This window comes from Lissotriton vulgaris, chromosome 2_1 (assembly GCF_964263255.1).
Source record: "Lissotriton vulgaris chromosome 2_1, aLisVul1.2, whole genome shotgun sequence".
Lineage (NCBI taxonomy): Eukaryota > Metazoa > Chordata > Amphibia > Caudata > Salamandridae > Lissotriton > Lissotriton vulgaris.
Window position 1 is genome coordinate 629810720 of NC_141687.1, and position 19028 is coordinate 629829747.

General features: G+C 45.1%; 1 protein-coding gene across 2 annotated transcripts in view; it reads left to right on the plus strand.

Moving 5' to 3' along the window:
• Positions 1–15362, plus strand: part of MFSD2A (MFSD2 lysolipid transporter A, lysophospholipid) — a 102812-nt gene extending 87450 nt beyond the window's left edge. For both annotated transcript variants that reach the window (XM_086955775.1, XM_086955776.1), the window contains one exon: positions 14227–15362. In XM_086955775.1, coding sequence (XP_086811901.1) covers positions 14227–14281 — 55 coding nt within the window. In that variant the 3' untranslated portion in view covers positions 14282–15362. The remainder of the gene's footprint in view (positions 1–14226) is intronic.
• Positions 15363–19028: the final 3666 nt, after the last annotated feature.

Below are 19028 nucleotides of genomic sequence, written 5' to 3' on the forward strand. Positions count from 1 at the left end.
CATTTCATGAGGCAATTCATCTTTTAATGGGCCAGCTAGGCTGCGCTGCATATTGGCGAGCACCTGTACTAGTTGGACACGGGGAAACGGCCACTAAAACGCGTCCGTTTCCACGAACACCTTTACCACGCATGCATTACAACGCATGCGTGTTAACGAGAGGCTTTACCACGCATACCTTTACTACGAAATACGTAGTAAAGGTATGTGTGGTAAATGAAAAAAAGGGGGGGCTTGGGGGGTCTCCCCCAAAAACTAAAAAAGAGTAGAATTAAAACCCCTCCAAAAAAAAACGAACCTGAAGTGCAGAAGCAATCAGTGTTGTTAGAGAGGAAACTGAATTAAACTTCTGCTTCCTCTTTACGACGTAACCAACGAAGATGGAGAGGAGATGAGTTAAAAAGGTGAGGGGAATTTTAGTTTAATGAAAAAAAAAATAAGGGTTAAGGGCAGGGGTCATTATAAGGAGTGAAGGCTGGGGGCGTGTAAGGGGAGAGGTATAACCTTTAACAAGAGTATGCCCTCACCAAGCATACATTTACTAGGAAAAACGTTGTAAATCTATGCATGGTAAAGGAATATTCGTGGTAAAGGTTATGCGGGAAAACGAATTCCGTTGTAACGCATGCGTGGTAAAGGCATGCGTTGCAACTGAATTCGTTGGAAACGACATACAACCGTTGGACACATGTCTGATACTGTGGTAGTCTAGTTCGTCACAATGGTCTGAAATTCTGAGGGCAGCAGGTTATGCTGCTGCTGGACGATTAACAAACTAATACAACGCCCCAGGTCAGTGTTCAGGAGTTCGTGTGGTTATCAAATATTGGTCATCTGTAATTCTGCGATTAGGGGATACTCAAGAGACAGAAACCTAGATAAGTTGGAGGGTTTGAGATCATGACACTAGTGTGATGCCGGTTTTTTGAGACCGCTCCGGCCTGAAACTATATGATGCTCACCCCCAGTCTAAACGAGGTCGTTTCTGTTATGTGGGCGCCTTGCCTCCAGCCAGGGGCCCGGCCTGTGCACAAACGGGCGGGGAAGGATGCTCTCCCGGGCCGGTAATCTCAGAAATGCTGATGGAGGCTAAAAGACTGATTCTGCCCGACCCTTGGCAGCAGTTTCAAGGGTGCTGGTACCTTGGGGAATCTCTCGATTTCCCTCTGGGTCAGACTGTGTTGGAGTTACACACGCTCTCTTAGGCACTAGTGTTTCATGCAGAACAACTGCATCTATTGTCCTCTGCTGGCAGCCTTGGCACAGCTGCCTTTCAGAAACAAATGGGCCCTGGAAAGAAACATTTACAATAGAAAGAGACAAGGGTTCTTTCAGCTGTTAGTACCACCCTGGACCTTGACCTAGTGCACAATAACTGACGGACAAGGGGCAGAGGGCCTTGAGTGCTCCGAAGTCACAGGCCGAAGAGCAGCATGGGAAAACTGTGTCACAGCAGAAACACTGAAGTCACCATCTTCTGAATGCTTTACTCACACTCCATTAAATGCCGTTGAAAAAAAAATAACAAGAATAATTATAAACGTCTTCACTCGTGCTCCATTAAATGCTTTTGAAAAAAAAACCAAGTAAAACCTGGTGGAATAAAACCAAATGTAGAAAATGGCTGAAGGAATACATCCGTCTGTTATGGGGAGGGGAGTTCAGGGTGCAGGAGCCTTCTAGTAGCACAGCTGGTCTCATGTCTGAGGGTTGATCACATTCACAAGGTCCCCCTCTCCTTCTCGTGCAGCTCTGCTAAGCACGGTCAGTAGTGAGAGGGTAACACACCGCCATTAGGAGGTCAGGCAAGTGCTCAATGGGCTAGAACTGAAAACGAAGTCCCACCTCCCTATTATTCAACGGCCCAGTACTTAAGGGCAGGTTCAGGTAAGAGCGGTGGCACGGGTGGGGACTCGACGACGACAAGGAGGGAAAATCAAATAATTTTCACTCATAGTCTTCTTTTGAGTCATGTCCCTCCCTCCCCCCCGCCACCCCCCATTTACCCCCGCTGCCCCACCACTCTTACCTGCAGAGGACGCTCCTACTTAAGGGCGTGCTATGTAGAATAACAAGGCGCGCAGAGCTTGTCGCCATTGGGTCAATTAGCCAGAGGTCATTGGCCTTGACCCACTCCAAGGCTATTGTGTTCATTTTCACAGATTCCAACTTTACGCACCATTCTCTCAAATAAAGACTTTGGTGTATTAGACAAATGTGTATCATTCTGGAATTGCTTTCTTGTCATATAGGCTATAGCTTAAAGCTATCCGTACCTGAAACAAAATATGTTTGCAGAAGACTAATCAACATCTGTTTTCGGTCTGATTGGGCACTCTGTTTAAACATGAAAGGCTGTTTAAGACTCTCTTAAACAGCCTTTCATGTTTAAACACTGTTGGGTTCATTGTAATGACAAAATCACGCAAACCTGTTGTATGAAAAAGCTTTTTTTCAAAACAAATCGGGAAACATTGCCTGCTTCTCAGCTCATTTTTTCTGGATTTGTCTTTTTTTTTTTTTTTTTTTTATAACACGAACCTGACCCTTGTGGGTATCAGTGCTTTACAGAGAGTACCACGGTGATGGCAATAAAACCAATATAAACATGTGTCAACCAGGGAAGGGAGGGAATGCTGTAGCAGGTTCATAGAGTAGAGGGGACACCTCAATAAATGCCAAAAATAACATTAACCCCTTCCGTGCGGCGCACGTTCAGCGGACGTCGCGTGCACTACCTAGGTAGTGCTGCACACATCCGCTGAACGTTCCGCCCCGCCCGCGCAATAGAACGTTCCACACCAGCGCGGAGCATTCGGTGCAGCGGAGGGGTTAAAAACTATAGGAATAGGCAGTGTCAATAAACGGAAGGGTAGAGCCTGGGCTGAACACGTTGAGAACCGAGAGGTTGACGGTGAAAGTAGTCCAGGTTGTGGTTAAGGAAAGAAGGGTATCCTGGAATCTAGGGAAGAAAATTGTTAATAAGCAGTACTTTGACTCCTTTCTTGAAGGAAATATCTGGAGGATTCAGCCTGACTTCAGGGCGCAAGGTGTACAAAATTCTCAGGGGCATCCCAGAGATCTGTTGTAGGTTTTCTTCATGAGGAATCTCTGTGGTTTCAGGAAAAAAAGGTGTTTGAGGATCTGGAGCTGCCAGAAAGTACGAGCTTCGGAGCAAGATACCTGGGGGTTTTGAAGTGGAGGGCTTTATGTATCATGCAGACAATTTTTAGCTGAATTATTGCTTCGTATGGGAGCCATTGAAAGGATTTCAGATCAGGGGCGATGTGATTGTTTCTTTTTGAGCTTTTGATGAGTCTTGCAGCAGCGTTGAGTGAGGCCCTTAATGGTGCCTGTTTGGATCTGAGTAATCCACAAAGGGTAGCACTTCTGTAGTCAACCTAGCAATCGTGAAGGCTTGCACTGCATGCTTGAAATCGTGCTGGTTAGTTTTCTTAGAATGTTCATTTAGTGATTTGCTCCTTTGGTGGTGGCACTGATGTGCTTTTGCGTGTTGATGTTCTTGCTGAGAATTAGTCCTGGTGATATTGCTGAGTCACTCACCTGAGGAATGCTAGAAACACTACCAGTTAGTCCTCTTTTACTATGTAAATCCCGCCATTAACCACATCTTTATCATGAAAGTACCACACTCTTTTTCCTCCTCCATTCACACTTCCTAAAATCCCAGGTCGCTATGGTAACTCCGATTACCATGATCACACATCACCATACTACCTTGCCTTCGTCCAATCTCAGCTCAGCTCTATATAAATTGTCATGCTGCCCAATCGACCTCGAACCATCTTGCTAGTCCTCCAAGACTGGATGCCAAATATACCGCTGAGCTTTCATATCTTATGCAGAACAAATTCTCAAACTTGTTCCATTTAACGAATGCCTTCTTTCTCCGTAACAAGGACTCATTCGTCTCAACCCATGTTGCCTCACAGCCACTCTCTTCACTTCACTGTTCCACTAGAGACACAACTGCACCCTCTACGCCACCTACCTGGAAAACACGTAATTAATATGACTGGATTAGTAAATAATATCTATGGAAATGCAACCAAATCTAATTTCCTACCTTGTCACCCCTCCTTCCCTCGGGTTAATGTAGTTGTCTCTTCCAACTGACACTGGGTTGCTTGAGCGACCCAAATTTTGAACTCCTCCAAACCAGAGGTCCAGTATTTTCTCTCTTCATGAGCATCTATCTCAGTAATAATCCTTCCTGTTTCACTCCGAAACCCTGACCTATGTCAATTCTGCTAGAAAGCTTGGTGTTTTATTTAGGCCATCATTGCAAATTCAAACCCTCATAACTATGGCATCCCTGGAAACACAATATTAAGCAATAAAACGTATCACAGACGCGCTCATTCATCCCATTCAACATAGTCGAACAGTAGTTGGCTCACTAGTGCTTAGCTGGGTGAACTATTGCAGTGTTCGTAGGAATTCCCCAATATTCCATGCCAACACTAGAACTTTGTATAGCCTTCCTAAGAATAATTCATCCGATCAGCACCAAGCTGACTGGCTTGACCATAGAGAAGAGAATATTGTGTAAATAAACCTAGTAACAGTGTCTTCCCTCTCCGATATATTCTCCCATTGAACTCCTATCCAGAGCCTCATATCTGCTCGTCATCTCCTCGCATACCCAAGCTGCCCTGTGCTGCGCCAGGGGTCCTTTTACCTGCTAGGACACTGCACAGTGACTGTTTACAACCAGGCACACTGCACATGTGGAGACACCAGAAGACGTTTGTTGAGGAGGGAGAGGACCATAAGGCACGGCGCACTATTGTGGTTTTAATTCAGATTCTTACTCCTCTAACTCAGGCCATCTTTAAAGATCTAACCCGGCCAGATATTACATTTTTAGAGAGTTTGATTACTGTTCATATTGTATTTGAGTTATAATCCCTTTACTACCTGCTGGATTTAGCCTGGACTGCTCACTATTGCAAATTATGCGAGCCCCGTTTAGGAACTGAACAACTCCAGTATTCAAATGGAATGAAATGGTCTTGTGCTTTCAAACACCAATGTTAAAAATCAGTATCTACCATTCGTAGTGCCTAGTAACAACTTACAGCCACAGGATCTGGTCCAGTGGGTACGTTTTAACCATGGAACTAGGATACTTGACATCCAGTCTTGGGTTTACCACTTCACCTAAACCTGATTGCATAAACACTGTTGTTCTAAACCTGGGCGGACCCACAACACAGTGACCTTTCCCTGGGAAGTTGCCACTGACCCCATAGCTGTGTCTAGTGAAGTAGTGGAAAAGTAGAACCAGGAGACCACGTTTTTAATCCCGGCCTCCCATTTGGACAAATTGTGGGCTCTTTGTCTGTCAGTTTTTCAATGTATTCCTTTGTTCCCTTGTTTGGATAGACTTTGTATTCAGAATCACCGTAAATACTTCTTCTTTCGTGTGTGGTTAGAAACTGGACTGGAGAATACCTAGGAGAGCAGAGGAAAGTCCAGTCTCCTGGTACAGTCACCAAAATGCAATATGGTGCTCAACGTATGCCCTTTGCAGCAAGTAGCTGTGTGCAGCATTCTCTGGTCTACTAGCAAACTGTTTAATCCCTGTCAAATCCAAGTATATCTCCCTGTGCCTCTAGCCGCTGTTCTGACAATATACCTCTTCTTCGAAACAGGCTTAATGAAGCAATAAACATGAAGAAGGGTTTACTCCCGAGACAGGTCTTCAGCGTAATTTTCATTCACACATGGAGGGCTCTGTACCTGTATGTGTTTCAATATGCATCTCAGTATCTGAACATGATCCTGGGGCAGGATTGTGGAGGATGGACTCCTCCTGTGCTTCAACCCCTCACTTCCAGTCACACATGCACCTCCCTTGCAGCTCACAAAGGGCTGAAAGAGTGAGCGCTTCTTGTCTTTTGAGAGGGTTACAAGTGGCAGGGAGGGGAAACAACCTTTACAACGCAACTTTTACAACGCACTACCATTACAATTAAACTTTTACAACGCACAATCCATTACAACGCATGCATTTACAACGCAACTACTACAACGCACGCCATTACAACGCACGCCATTACAACGCACGCCATTACAACGCACGCCATTACAACGCACACCATTACAACGCATACCATTACAACGCATAGCATTACAACACATAGTACCCGTACACTATCCAACACTTACCCTACTGTTGCACCCCCTGGAGTTAGAATGGTAATTTTAACCCCTACACTATCCAATACTTACCTTACATGCAATGTAATGTTATGCGTTGTAATGGTATGCGTTGTAAATGTAGTATGCGTTGTAGTGGAATGCGTTGTAAAGGTAGTTTCAAAGAATTCATTGTAATGGCATGCGTTGTAATGGTATGCGTTGTAATGTATGTTGCTGTGTAAAAAATGCGTTGTAAAGGTAGGCGTTGTAAAAGTATGCGTTGTAATGTCATACATCCGGCGGGGAGCCATAAGACACAATTTGTGCACGCCAGCGAGCCCTTGTGACACACTGTGCATCTTGTGACTTGCCTGCTGTTTCCTAAAACTGTATTGTTGGGCATTACTTGGAAGGGGGAGGCTGATTCCACTTTGTGATACTGCGCTCCGATGCCCAGGGGAACTGACCTTGCTTTCTTTATACACAAACAAAGCACCACGTGGCATCTGAGGTCACTGTACAGTACACTGCCTTGGGTAGCTGTAAACTTTGCATCTTGTTTTGGTTTGCCACCTGGCCCAAGGTTACATTAGGGTCCAAGGGTGAAAAAAGGAAAAGTCCACAGCCTAGATAACTCGAGAGCAATGCTATAAATATTGTATGTTGTATATGTTGTGGCAGTCTCTTTGAGCCTCTTGCTAGCTAGCAGTGTGTGAGTGTTGCACTGACATAGCAGATGCAGCTGCAGGAATTAGGGACATTGATTGCTATTGCAATGCTTTGACTCACATTTACCTCGGGCATAGATAGTCTAAAAATGGGAATGTTAAGGGGTGCAACTGTACAGAGCTTAGGAGCACCCGCAGAGGCACAAATGGGTTTCAGCACTGTGGAATCAAGTGTTGCTGCAGACTGGAGGTACCATTTGAGCTATTTCTGTATGATTTGTAGAATGGAGCTGCACTGGTGGAGTCACGCAGGGGTCTTTTTGCTTCAATAAGAGTGAGCTACATTATCAGATGTGTGTCTATGCAGAAGTTTAAGCACAGTAGTAGCAGTGTTGACTGTTTGGTTTTAATCATCCTATAACTGTTTTCTCTAATGCATTGTCTAACCTGCTGTGTAAAATTAATGGGGTTGAGGAGAGGTGGGTGTAAATGGCTTCAAAGACCCATGTGCAATAGGTCCCGCTGTGTTACACCTCCACCGCATCCAGCAGACCATCTTTTTATATATTTATTTAGTTGTGAGATAGTAAACCTCAAGCCATAGTAGGGTTTCAGATATTTCCATATAAAAAGGAGATAAACTATACTGGAAACTAGTTATGTTATGCAGATTTGTGGAGCACACTATCACCAGGAGAGTATCCTGGCGTAGAGCAGGTGAGAGTCTAGGCACACCTGGGGCCTAGTGGGACTACTCGAGAAACCACGTCCTCAGCTTCTTGCATGATTTAAGAAGTGAAGAAGAGATCCTTGTGTGTAGCAGCAGGTCATTTTGTTTTTTTAGGAGAGATGTGGGAGCAGCCTCGATGACCAGATCTGGTTTTCAGTATCCTCTGGATTTGTGCAAGTAGGGGTTCGAACTTGTGGCTTAATAATAGCCCCTCTGGTGCAGGAGGGCCCAGGGGGCCCCCTCCGGTAAGTGCACAGGCAGTGAACCCTCTAGTCTGAAAGCTCCTGACTGGGTCCGGAGTGTGGGGGGGAGGGGAGGCTCCCTGTAAGTTGCAGGGGGCCCTTTCAGGTGTCACTACACTACTGTTTCGATTAGGAACTTTACCAGTCCGCGAACGCACTTCTAAATGGAAACCCCCCTACCAGGCGCCTGCCACCTGTCCGCACTGCACCACCGAACCGGAAACAATCCCACATGTTCTTTGTCTGCAGTGCCTACAAGAAGCCAAGATCCAAATGGTTAAAACCTGTCTGTCTCCTCCTTGAGACCAGAGGCTATGCCCCAGCACTAAGAATTCTGTAATCTGATCCTAACACAGTACTGGCGTGCGGGGTAGCCAAATTCCTTAGTTGGGCGTGGGTGATCAGATGCAAAGCTATGTGACGAACCCCCTTCCAGGCAATCCTTGGTCCCTTATTTCCTTTAATCTCAAAGCTGTACATTGTTTAATACGTTCTTAAACTGTCTTTTTAAATATTTATTGAGCGTTTTTTAATAACATGCATTGTATTTTAACTGTCATGTGCTTTTAAGATATCATCATATCGAAATAAAGCTTTGAACTACTGGTCTGGATGAGCAGAGGTGTCTGGAAGGTTTATGAAAGCAGATGCGATTGTTGAGGTATGCTGGGCCAGTGTTAGGTAGTGCCTTGAGTGTGGGTGAGGAGTTGGAATTGTGTTTGTTTGTCAATGGGGAGCCACCGGAACTCCTTTCAGGTGTGATGTGTGGGAGGGTGAGAGTGAAAATGGCTCCCGAGCACTGTATGGTCTGCTGCCTCCTGGTGAGTTTTGGTGTGGCAATGAACTGGAGCTTTTGAAAAACTGAGACTCAGGCAGGGAAGAGAGCTCTTTTGTGCCCAGTTGTTTTGGCTCACAGGTGGCACATCATCTGATACAACAGGTCCCACTCCTGTGTTCTTTCATTGGGGGAGGTCTTTGGAGGACAGGATCTCAAGTGAAAGGGGGGTTAATTGGAGGGGAGTAGAGATTCAACACTTGAAGCCTCCCTTGTTGGGGCTCCAGAGCTATACTTCAGATAGGCATTAAGAAACTTCAAGCCTCTAATTGGTAATGTACTTTTTCTAGAAACACAACAAGTTTTAAAGAAATATCAATTTTATCCTACCTAGATGTTTTGATTCTAACTTATGTGGATATATGAAAAAATCAGTCATTGGAACCAGGTCTCGAGGACCTACACTGGTCACCCCTCCACCAGAGGGAGCTCTTGGTTAAAGATTCATCTTGGAGTTTCAGAATTTGGTCTGCAGGCCAACATCTGTCAAAAGGCATCTGTTTTCAAATGCCTCCCTAGAGATCTCTCAGCCCCACCCCCCACCCCCACACACACACAAAAATGTCAGGTCAAGATCATCTTGAGAGTGGGGCAGCCAGAAGTTTGACTCTCGGGACAGAAAAGCCTATTGACACTGACTTTCTTACAGATGTGTGGGAGATGCATTTATGTGCCCCCTGCTTCTGCCTTCTAGCATAATAGAGTGCACAGCTGTATCTGGGACCATATTACACGCAGACAGTCAGGCAGAATCTGGGTCCTTGTAAATACGTAGGTTCTGCAAACATCTACTGGTACTGCTAAAATAAAGAGGGATTTAAAAATCATACTTTAGAGCTGCAGGTACTGATTCATTGGTACCAAGAAATGGACTGGAGCTTTTGGAAAAGGGGAGAGAGCTCTTTCCTGTTCATTTGGTCTCTGCTTACAGGTGGCACAACTTCTGAGCCAACATGGCCCATCTCTGTTCTTTCAGAGGTGTGGGTCTTTGGAAGACAAGAGCTCAAGGGCAAGGGGGTCATTGGCGGTGTTCCTCAGTAGAGAGGTTCAGCACCAAAGTATTCCTTGTTAGGGCTCCGTAGCCATACTTCAGAGATGCATTAAGCGGCTGGGGAAGATGATGTTCTATGGCTGTCATCCAAGGTCTCCAGAGGATCCATGTTTGAGCTAACTCCAACATCTTCATCCTTTGGTGTTTTGCAGTGCATGGAAACGTCTGGGGGGAGGGTACGTCTAGAACTCTAGGTTCACTAGCCTTCCTTCTACAAATCAGTTTCCAGATGTGAGCTGGGATGGTCGTGGAGTGCACCCATCACACTTTTGACCCTGCTCTGCAAATAACATATTCATCAAAAGACCTCCTACCTTCATTTGTCATGATGAGTCTAAAACGAACGTAAACACTTGAGGTAGAGCAGACTCCACCTCAAGCTGATCCATCATGCCTTTCTTGGGTGGTCAGGTGATCCATTTTTACAAATAACGATAGTAGTAGAAAAAGTCAGAAATGTGGGTATCATTTTGATACCAAATTGAACTTTGTCCCACAGATAAAAAGTCTGACCTCATCGTGTTGCTATCTTTTAAAAATTTAGGAAAATATTTCCGTATTTTCCAAAAGACCTTCAAAAGACGGTGATGGTCGCTCTCTTACTATCGAAATTGGACTACTGCAATGCCCTGTTCCTGGGAATTGACAAGTACCAGCTGCAAAAACTGCAGTCTCTGCAAACTGCTGCAGCGAGACTCTTACTGGGTATTCCCAGAGGTCCGCCAATTTCGGCCGGCATAAACACTTTACACTGGTTACCTATCAAACAGAGTATCGAGTTCAAAGTTCTAACTGTGGTACATAAAGCAATTTATGGTGGCGGTGCCTAGGATCTCCAAGCTCTTTTTACACTCTACACCTCCGCCCACTACCTCAGATCATCCAATCAGGACCTCATCAATACTTCAAAGGTAAGACTGGCGAGATGGGGTGGCAGAGCAATCACGCACTGTACATCCAAACTCTGGAATAAGATGCCGCTCCTTCTGAAGACCCAACCCAGTCTTCAGCTTTTCAGAAGGAGCCTAAAGACTTGGCTGTTTACAGCCATATAAGATCTCACCTCCTTTAGCCATCCCTTCCACACATCACAGCGCCAAGACACCTCGGCATTCGAGCGCTTTACAAGCATATAAAACATAAAACATAGTATACCTCCATTAGAACGAAGCTGTAATCCCGCTGTGCCTTCACAGCGCTGTCAAGAGATCTATTTATTACGCATTCGTTCACGCAAGTCGTTACAACAACTTGCTTTAAGTGGGGTGCATTGTTGAAATGATGTTGGATTGAAAGTCAAACACCTTCCATACTTTTGCACAGGCTAGTGTTGGATTTGTAAATTAACCTATTCCCAAATCCAGCTCCCGCCCCTAAGGCAAGTCGTTCTAACTACTTACATGCTGAACGAATGTGTACTAAAGACACGTTTGTTCTAATAACAGCACTGTGAAGGCAATGCGCGATTCTGGCTTGCGGAATACCGTCATACATTCGTTCCTGGACATAGTGACCATTATTCCTATGGGCATCCTGCACAACCAGGGTCTTCCATATCCCCACCTCCCCTGCAGGAATCTCCTCATATCGAAGGACCCCACTAAGGTTTTATTCCATTATAAACTGGGCACTTTTTTGCATAATTGTGTTATACAGGTGCCCCATTAGTTGTGGGTTACCCTATTGATATTTTAGCCATAAAAATGAGCAGCAAGCCTTCCAGGTACAAGTTGTGCAAGATCTATAACTGCGCAACAGAGGATTTGGAAGACGGTTGGCAGTACTCTGGGGGTAAATAAGCTCATCAAAATTAGGCCCAGGGAATCGGAAGGCAATTCTTTGTCATTATTCACTCCCCGCTCAGCCTTTGTGGGGTTGGTGAGCCAAGGCCAACTTCCTCTTCTCCCCAAAAGGAAATTATAAATGTTTTATAGTCAAGAGTGCATATCAAACACTGCCGTCTCATTTGCGCGACCAATGTCAGATTGCTGTAGTGAGGGTCTGGTCACTGTACGAAGTTTTTCAGAGTAGCTACTGGAGGAACTATTTCACATGAAAGTATGGTAGGTACAATGTAGCACATCACATTCTGTCTGCAGGCTGTGGCAAGTAACAGCTGATGGTACCATGGGGGATGCTAATCGTGAGTAGACCCTAATTCCCAGTGTCCACAGTTTGCCTCCTGTAAGTGGAAGTCTCATGTCCCTGAGGCAGTGCTGCTTTCCTGGTGTGGTTAGGAAAGAGTGTGTGTTCCTCGCCACCGGCCTGCTTTTGCCCAACGTGCATCACATCCTTCAGAAAAGATCACCTTATCCCATTGTGGTTTTACAGGAATCAATTCTCTTATGCTCTTCGTAGGAAGGGAGCAGTATTGCCTCACACCTTTAGGAGTTCCATATGCCCAGATGCTTCAACCATTTTTGGAATCGCAAACGGTGCGATTCCTTAAAATCGGCCGTTTGCGACTCCAAAAATGCTTGTTGATATGCATCATTAGATTTTGTCCAAAATCGCTAATTTTGCGAATTTCTAAAATGCGATTGCATTTAAGGAATCGCAATTTTGCGATTCCTTAAATGCAATGCATCATTGTTTAAAAATTAGCAAATTTCAAAATAGCAAATGCAAATTACCACGAGTTTGAACCTCGTGGTAATTTGCAAAAATGTTTAATAATGCACAAAAATGCATTTTTTAAACTGTTAAGTTACAGACACACATGTCCTTAGGACATGTGTGTATGTAACTTATAGCTAAAAGTGCATTTCATGGGTGCAGGGGGGGGGGTCATTTGGACCCCCCTCTCCACCCTTGAAATGCTTTGATGAATTGCGATTTGGAAATTGCGAATTCGCAATTCCCATTCATTCCTATGGGCATTTCAGCCCATAGGAATGAATGGGAATTGCGAATTCGCAATTTCCAAATCGCATTTTTTTTGCGATTCGGTAAAAATTGCGATTTTTACAGAATTGCAAAAAAAATGCGAAAATAATGATGCATACCATTTTGCGAATCCTAATTTGCGATTCGGTAATTTTCGCAAATTAGGATTCGCAAAAAAGAAGTTTGATGCATCTGGGCAATAGTTCTGTACATGGGTTAACTACTTCATGACTCCTTTAAATCCACGAGCCTGTGTTTGGTTCCTGTGAAAGCCATACACAAGCCTTTTAAACAATGTAGTAGTCATCCAATTGGCCATCAGTTTGGTGACCAGGACAAATGTTGACCTAGATGCTCCAGACAGTGGACTTATGTGTAGATCTTGTTTCCTCAATCTATTTTACTGTTCATTTAGTTCTTTGTGTACTATCTATTAGGGACTAGGAGCTATACTCCTAACAGAATGAAGGTGCCATAAGTAATTTAGATGGTCTTTCCTCTAATCGGGATATATCTTGCTGATTATGATTTGAATGTTCTGAAAACTTTGAAAGGTACTTCATTTGAGGCCTGGCCTTGTAGGGAGACTGAAAGATGTCTTCTTGTTGATGAGTACACTTCCCTATAGTAATGCGGAGTTGCATGTCCAGGTGGCCACAGAACATTATAGGCTGTGCTTTAATATATAATGGATAAAAGGAATCCAATAGTTCTTTTGAAGGTCAAATTAGCCATTCTGTCACTGTGGCCTTTTCCCTGTTGTCTCCAGGTTGGGAGGCCGCTTTTGGAGCTGTTTGAGCGGGATAGGCTGCCTGGCCCAGTCATCTAAGACACCACAGTCCCATGCTAGTCTCACTTTTGTTTGCATGTAAATTAGATGCTTCTTCATCAAGAAGATTGTTTGTCTCATATTGTAGTTCTAATCCTGAGATTAACACATCGAGGCTGCTTCTTCGGCCTTAATTGTCTCCTGTATTGGCTGAAGCATTTGCCACTCCATGTTATTCCTCCACTTTCAAAAATGTGTGTGCTTCCTTCCATGACCCTTCGGAGACCAATTCCTGCCTGTCGATATTAAATGTAAAACAAACTTTTGCTCTATCCTTTATGATTTCTCTCAACATTATCTGTTGGATGTTGGTTGGGTCCAGAGGTACTGATCAGTTTTGTCTATTCATGCTGAAGATAGTATTTTGTTAGACGAGTTTGAGATTCCAGCTGCTTTCCTCTTGCAAGGTAGCCTCGTGAGTTAGGCTCGGTGGGCCATTGGAGTGCGTACACATTAATACCCTTAGTACCTCTAATACTCTTCATCCTCTATCACCCTCTCATTTCATCTGTCTGCATAGTGCCGCTGGTCCATGTCTGGATTAGCATTCTCGGAGTAGCAGGAGATGCAGTGAGCATGAGTGGGTGAGTGGGGTCAGTGCTTGTCAGGGTTGGGGCAGCGCATACACTCAACTTATTCTGGTGCAATCTTTCCAAAGAGAACAAGCCAAGGGTTTGTTGGAATTGCATTGTTGTGTGAAGAGTATTGTTGGGACTACATTACATAGATGTTTCAGTTTTGTAGCAAGATTTTTGTTCTGGATTAAGACCCGTCAAGTTTTTGTGGGATGCATAATGTCATTTTTTTTTTTTAACAGAGATAGCGACTCGAGCTCTGAGACGACGTCCCTGGAACTGGCCAGTAATGTATAGGGGCCCAGGGCTGAGGCCCGGTCTACGTCTGAGACTGCTGGACATCGCTCCTTCTCCAATGGGATGGCGAGGATGATGCTTCTGATGACACTGGATGGTATCTCATCACTGAACCGGATCTGGATCCAGCAAGGACATTGTGACTGCTGAGGCTACAGATGAGAACCTGTACCATATCCAGGGATTTGTGCGGGGTCTGTGGATGTAACGCACAATCAGTACCACATCCCAGAGTTTACATGCTGAATCTGTGTAACATCAGTATTACCTGCATCGCATCCACAGGCTCGCGTGCAGGACCTGTGCCATAATCCCCGAGTTTACTTTTAGGGTCTGTGCCATGTCGAGCAAGGTTGGTGGTAGGAGTTACATGTGCAATCTGTGCCATGTAATTAGAGCGAACTGTATCTCACATCCCAGGGATTAATCCAAATACTGTGCTCCTAAGGCTTTGCGCTGAATCTGTTGGTTGCGCCTCAGAAGGACCACGGATCTTCGATGCTTTATGGAATCTCCTGAAGCTTGTCCATGTTCTCTTCAGCAGTTGACCGAGGGGTAGGTGGGGCATACTGGTACAGGCTGTATGTAACATTGCACTAAGCCCCTCACCCCTCATTTGACTCTTCAGCATTACACTGGAATCCACGAGACTCTATCGCATTGCAATGCACTCCATCTGCGTCTCTCCCACGTTGCTCTGGACTCCGCCTGCAACTCTCGCATTGCACTGACGGCCAAACCCAAGAAGCTCCTGGGCAGGGTTAGACTTTGCATGACATTGCATGGGACCGTTATGCCCAGCGTGCTCACATGGTGCTGCTCCGAACCATGGAACATGAACCTACTTGAGGCATGGAGCCATGGACTCTGAGCTCAGTTCAGAAATGGTGCCACGGATGCCGGGCTGCCTGTAAATAATGCCCCGGCACAGAGGGAACCCTTCCTCTCATGAAGGTATTTCCAGAAATAATGTATTTATCTTGTTAAGGGGGTTAAATATCCCCTCATTGTACAGATGTTTATACTGCGAATTAGAACTGATTTTTGGAAACAATAAACGTATTCCTGCTACAGATGTGGATTCCTGGTCTCAGCCGGATCTTGTTTTTTGCTACTTCTTTTGGCTCATTTGCTGGGTGCCTGGAAGGTCTTACTCTTGTTGTTAAGATGAAGAAGTGTGTAGTGATGGTTCTTTAAAACACATTGCTCGAATCAATGGATGTTTATGTGATCATGTTTTGCTAGTAAAAGAGCTCTAATTTGACTTTGGGTTTGTGACAATCTGGAGTGCGTGCTCCTTTTTCAACCTCTGTTGTATTCAGTGGCTGACAGTAATTTGAGCATTGGGGGCAAGCGGGCCCGGACCCAGTAGTTAATTTGTAAAAGAGAGCGTGCCGGTGCCCGAGGCTATACTCGCAAGCGGTCCAATTAAACATGGGCACACAAATATCAATGGTTGGTAAAGTTAAATCCACCTCATGCTTCTTTAATCCACTCCAAGACACTACCTGCCCCTTTATATCCCTATTTCAGGTTCCTACTTTTGTGACTGTTTCTTTAGTCTTTCTCTTCCTCAGTCTTTCCACTTTGTGTGTTTTTTTTTTTTTATATCTCTTGCTCTGTGTCAATGTCTGATGCAGAAAAACAGGTGATGGTTCCCTAACGTAAGTACCCGTGGCCACCACCGGCTCCAATTAAGCCTTGAACAGGCCACACACATGCCCACCACCACCCATGAATGCAAACAGGTGCACATATTTGCAAGTATAAACACATGTACATACACCCATTCACTGCTCACATACATCTATACATACACACAAGCACACATGCACCAGACATTAAAAAAAAAAAGAACGCTTATTAGGCCACATCGGCAATCGCGGGTGGCGGGAGAGAACCCTTGTGGTTCCTGGGGATTGGGACGGCAGCCTCTCTCATTGGCGGATCTTGTCATGGATCAGCCAATGATAAGAGGCAGCAATCCCATATTTGCCCTAAAATGGGATGCGGTCAGTGAGAATGCTGGCCTCATCCAACTTGGGGATCTGGGTAGAACGTGTCCCCAAGAAGACCTAGATGCTGTCGGCCGGATCCCTGGACTTTCCCTCAAATGAACTTGGAAGCCTGTTGTTAGTGCACACATTGATGTTGCATCTGCTGATATCCCCTACAAAAGCCTCCGTAGGTGCAATTCTGTGGGAGGTCTGCAAAACAAATGGAGCTAGGCCTTGAGATGAGTGGGACATTTCAGAGCCTAAAACTGATGCACCCAGGTCTCAGGCTATCAGTGAACGTTCCCATCTCGTCATGAGGGGAGAACCACCAAGAACTTTTCTAGTCTGAGAAGGTCACACCCACATGGCTGTGTAACATCATCAGCCCAGCAAAGTTCAGCTCAGTCAGCCAGGCACATTTAGCGCAAGTACAGCGCCTGACTACCTGAACATGAAGAGTGTTTCTCAGGCTGACCTTTGCTCAGCTTGACAGACTCACTTCACTTTTGGAAAATGTTGGGCAGCCTCCACCCTTAATGACTGGTACCACTAGTTCTATTCAATTTTTAATTGGCTATGTGGCTAATTTGCAATGTCACCTGTTGAGGCCTCAGGTCAGAGCCAGTGGTAGGCATGGGCAGTGTGGGCAGCTGCCCAGGGCCTCGCACTCCGCTAAAACACAGAGTGCCCCTAGTCACTGAGAAATGCCACACTTTCACAGTTAGCCCACCTGCTCCTCCAGGGCCTCTTGCGCCACACAATCACATTACAAATGTGACATGTCTTGACCTTGCTGGTCAGGGCATGGTGGCATTCCTGGGGGCGCAGGGATGGTGAGAAGGGACAAACAGAATGGGGACAGCACTGCAGGTGGGCCAGCAATTATGTTGGCTCACAGTGTCAGGGGCAGGCAGCACCTCTGTCAAGTACCGGCCATTCGCTTTCTGCATTTTGTTTCTAGGCAACAGAAGACCCCTTTGTTTCCAGGACCAGCCAGACCAGGTAAGGAGAGGTGGGTGAGGGGCAGAGGGAGCAGCCAGATCAACTAGCTTTAGTTAACTTTTGCATCACCCATTTTTTTATGGGAATGTGCATTTAAAGTGTATGTAGAACAGCAGTGGTAGGGCCGTGTTTTACGAAATGCCTTGTTATTGCTTCGAGGCCCAGGGGATGGGGCTCACTTTCCCTGGGCCGCTAAGAACTAGAGCAAGCTGCAAGGTCCAGGTGTGGGGGCCCCCTTTCCTGGGCCTTGTAGCCATTACTCCCCCTTTCCTTTATTTGTTCCCCTGTGAAATGGATCCAAAAACAAAAAACACTTTTGCTGGGAAGGTCTCTTTTTCGATTTTTTTTCACTCCCAACGGGACGGAGAGAAATAAAAAGTTAAAAATATGAAAAAATAACTACAGCAAGACAGAGTGGGTCAAAAAGGGGCCAGATTGATTTTATTCACACCCAAAACACATTAGTGCCACTTTACAGAGTTTGCCAGTGAAGAGCTGCTTTTTTTTTCTTGTCTTTCTCTGAACAGCAGTGTTTTCACCGGGTGGGGAAGTGCACCATTCCTGGATGTACTGCAATACTTGCTTGATGGTTGGATTGGAAAACAAAATTTATACCATGGCTCTGTATTCATGAATGTGGTCTTTTTAAACCATACTGCTTACGTTTTTTAAGGATATAAGCAATGGACATTAAAAGTGGTCCCTTCCTGCCCTGTAGTCATGTCCTTAACTTTTCATGCAAAAGCACTCCTTGTCTTCTGAATAATAAGCGCAAAAGTGTTAAGGTAACCAATTTGTTCCTTCTTACATTTCACATGCTTTACTTAATCTTGAAGTCCCTATGAGTGTTTGCTTTTTCCAGGATGTTGTCGCTTTATTTTTTTTTAGTCGGTATATTGCTCTTGTCTAGTGTGTAATTTGAATTGAGCCGCATCCAGGTGTTTATAGCAGGTCTCATTTGGGTTGTAGTGGAAGGCAGTGCAAGTTTCTCTCAGTGGGGCGGTATGATGTTCAGTGGGGGAGAGGATGTGGTACTATGGTCAGAGCTTCCAAATTTAGAACTGGGGAACCAGGTTCAGCCTTCATGACCACACCACTCTCCTGAGGGAGCACATTCCCATGCTAGACCTTGAAGGCCAGCAAGACCTTAGAATCCCTGTTGTCTTAGCACATCAGGTGGCAAATGTGGGTTAACCTTAAAGGCCTGTCCACCACAACCCCTATTGAAGCTCATCTCTTGTCTTTTGAGCAGCCCCCGAAGCAGCACACCCTAGAGCAACAGTGACTGTCACTGAGGTCATAGGATCCTTGAGCAGGGAGGCTCTAGGGTGGTGTGACCGGTGAGATCGCACTGAGCGCGGACTTCTGGTGGGAGCGTCATGTTTGCAAGTATATTATGTTTTTAAAAGCACTTGCTTCCTCCTTCCTGGCCTTCAGCAATTTTCGGCAACAATAAAAATGTCATGATAAGTCTGGTGATTAATGTTCTTCCTAGAGAGAGATGGAGTTTTGTCAAGTGGATGCTTTGACTCGTGGAAAGGTAGCCCAGAGGGTTCATGTGCCTGCTGCAAAAGACATGTATCATGCAGATCAGGAATTGCACATAATGTAAATAGGTCAGTGGCTTACTTCTTTTGTCAGTGAGAACCTTTTGTTACATGTCAAAATCCTAACCTGGCACAATTAACTATTAATTGTCATCGAAGAGCTGCATGCAAACTACAAGGTATAAATTAGAGCGTTATGGT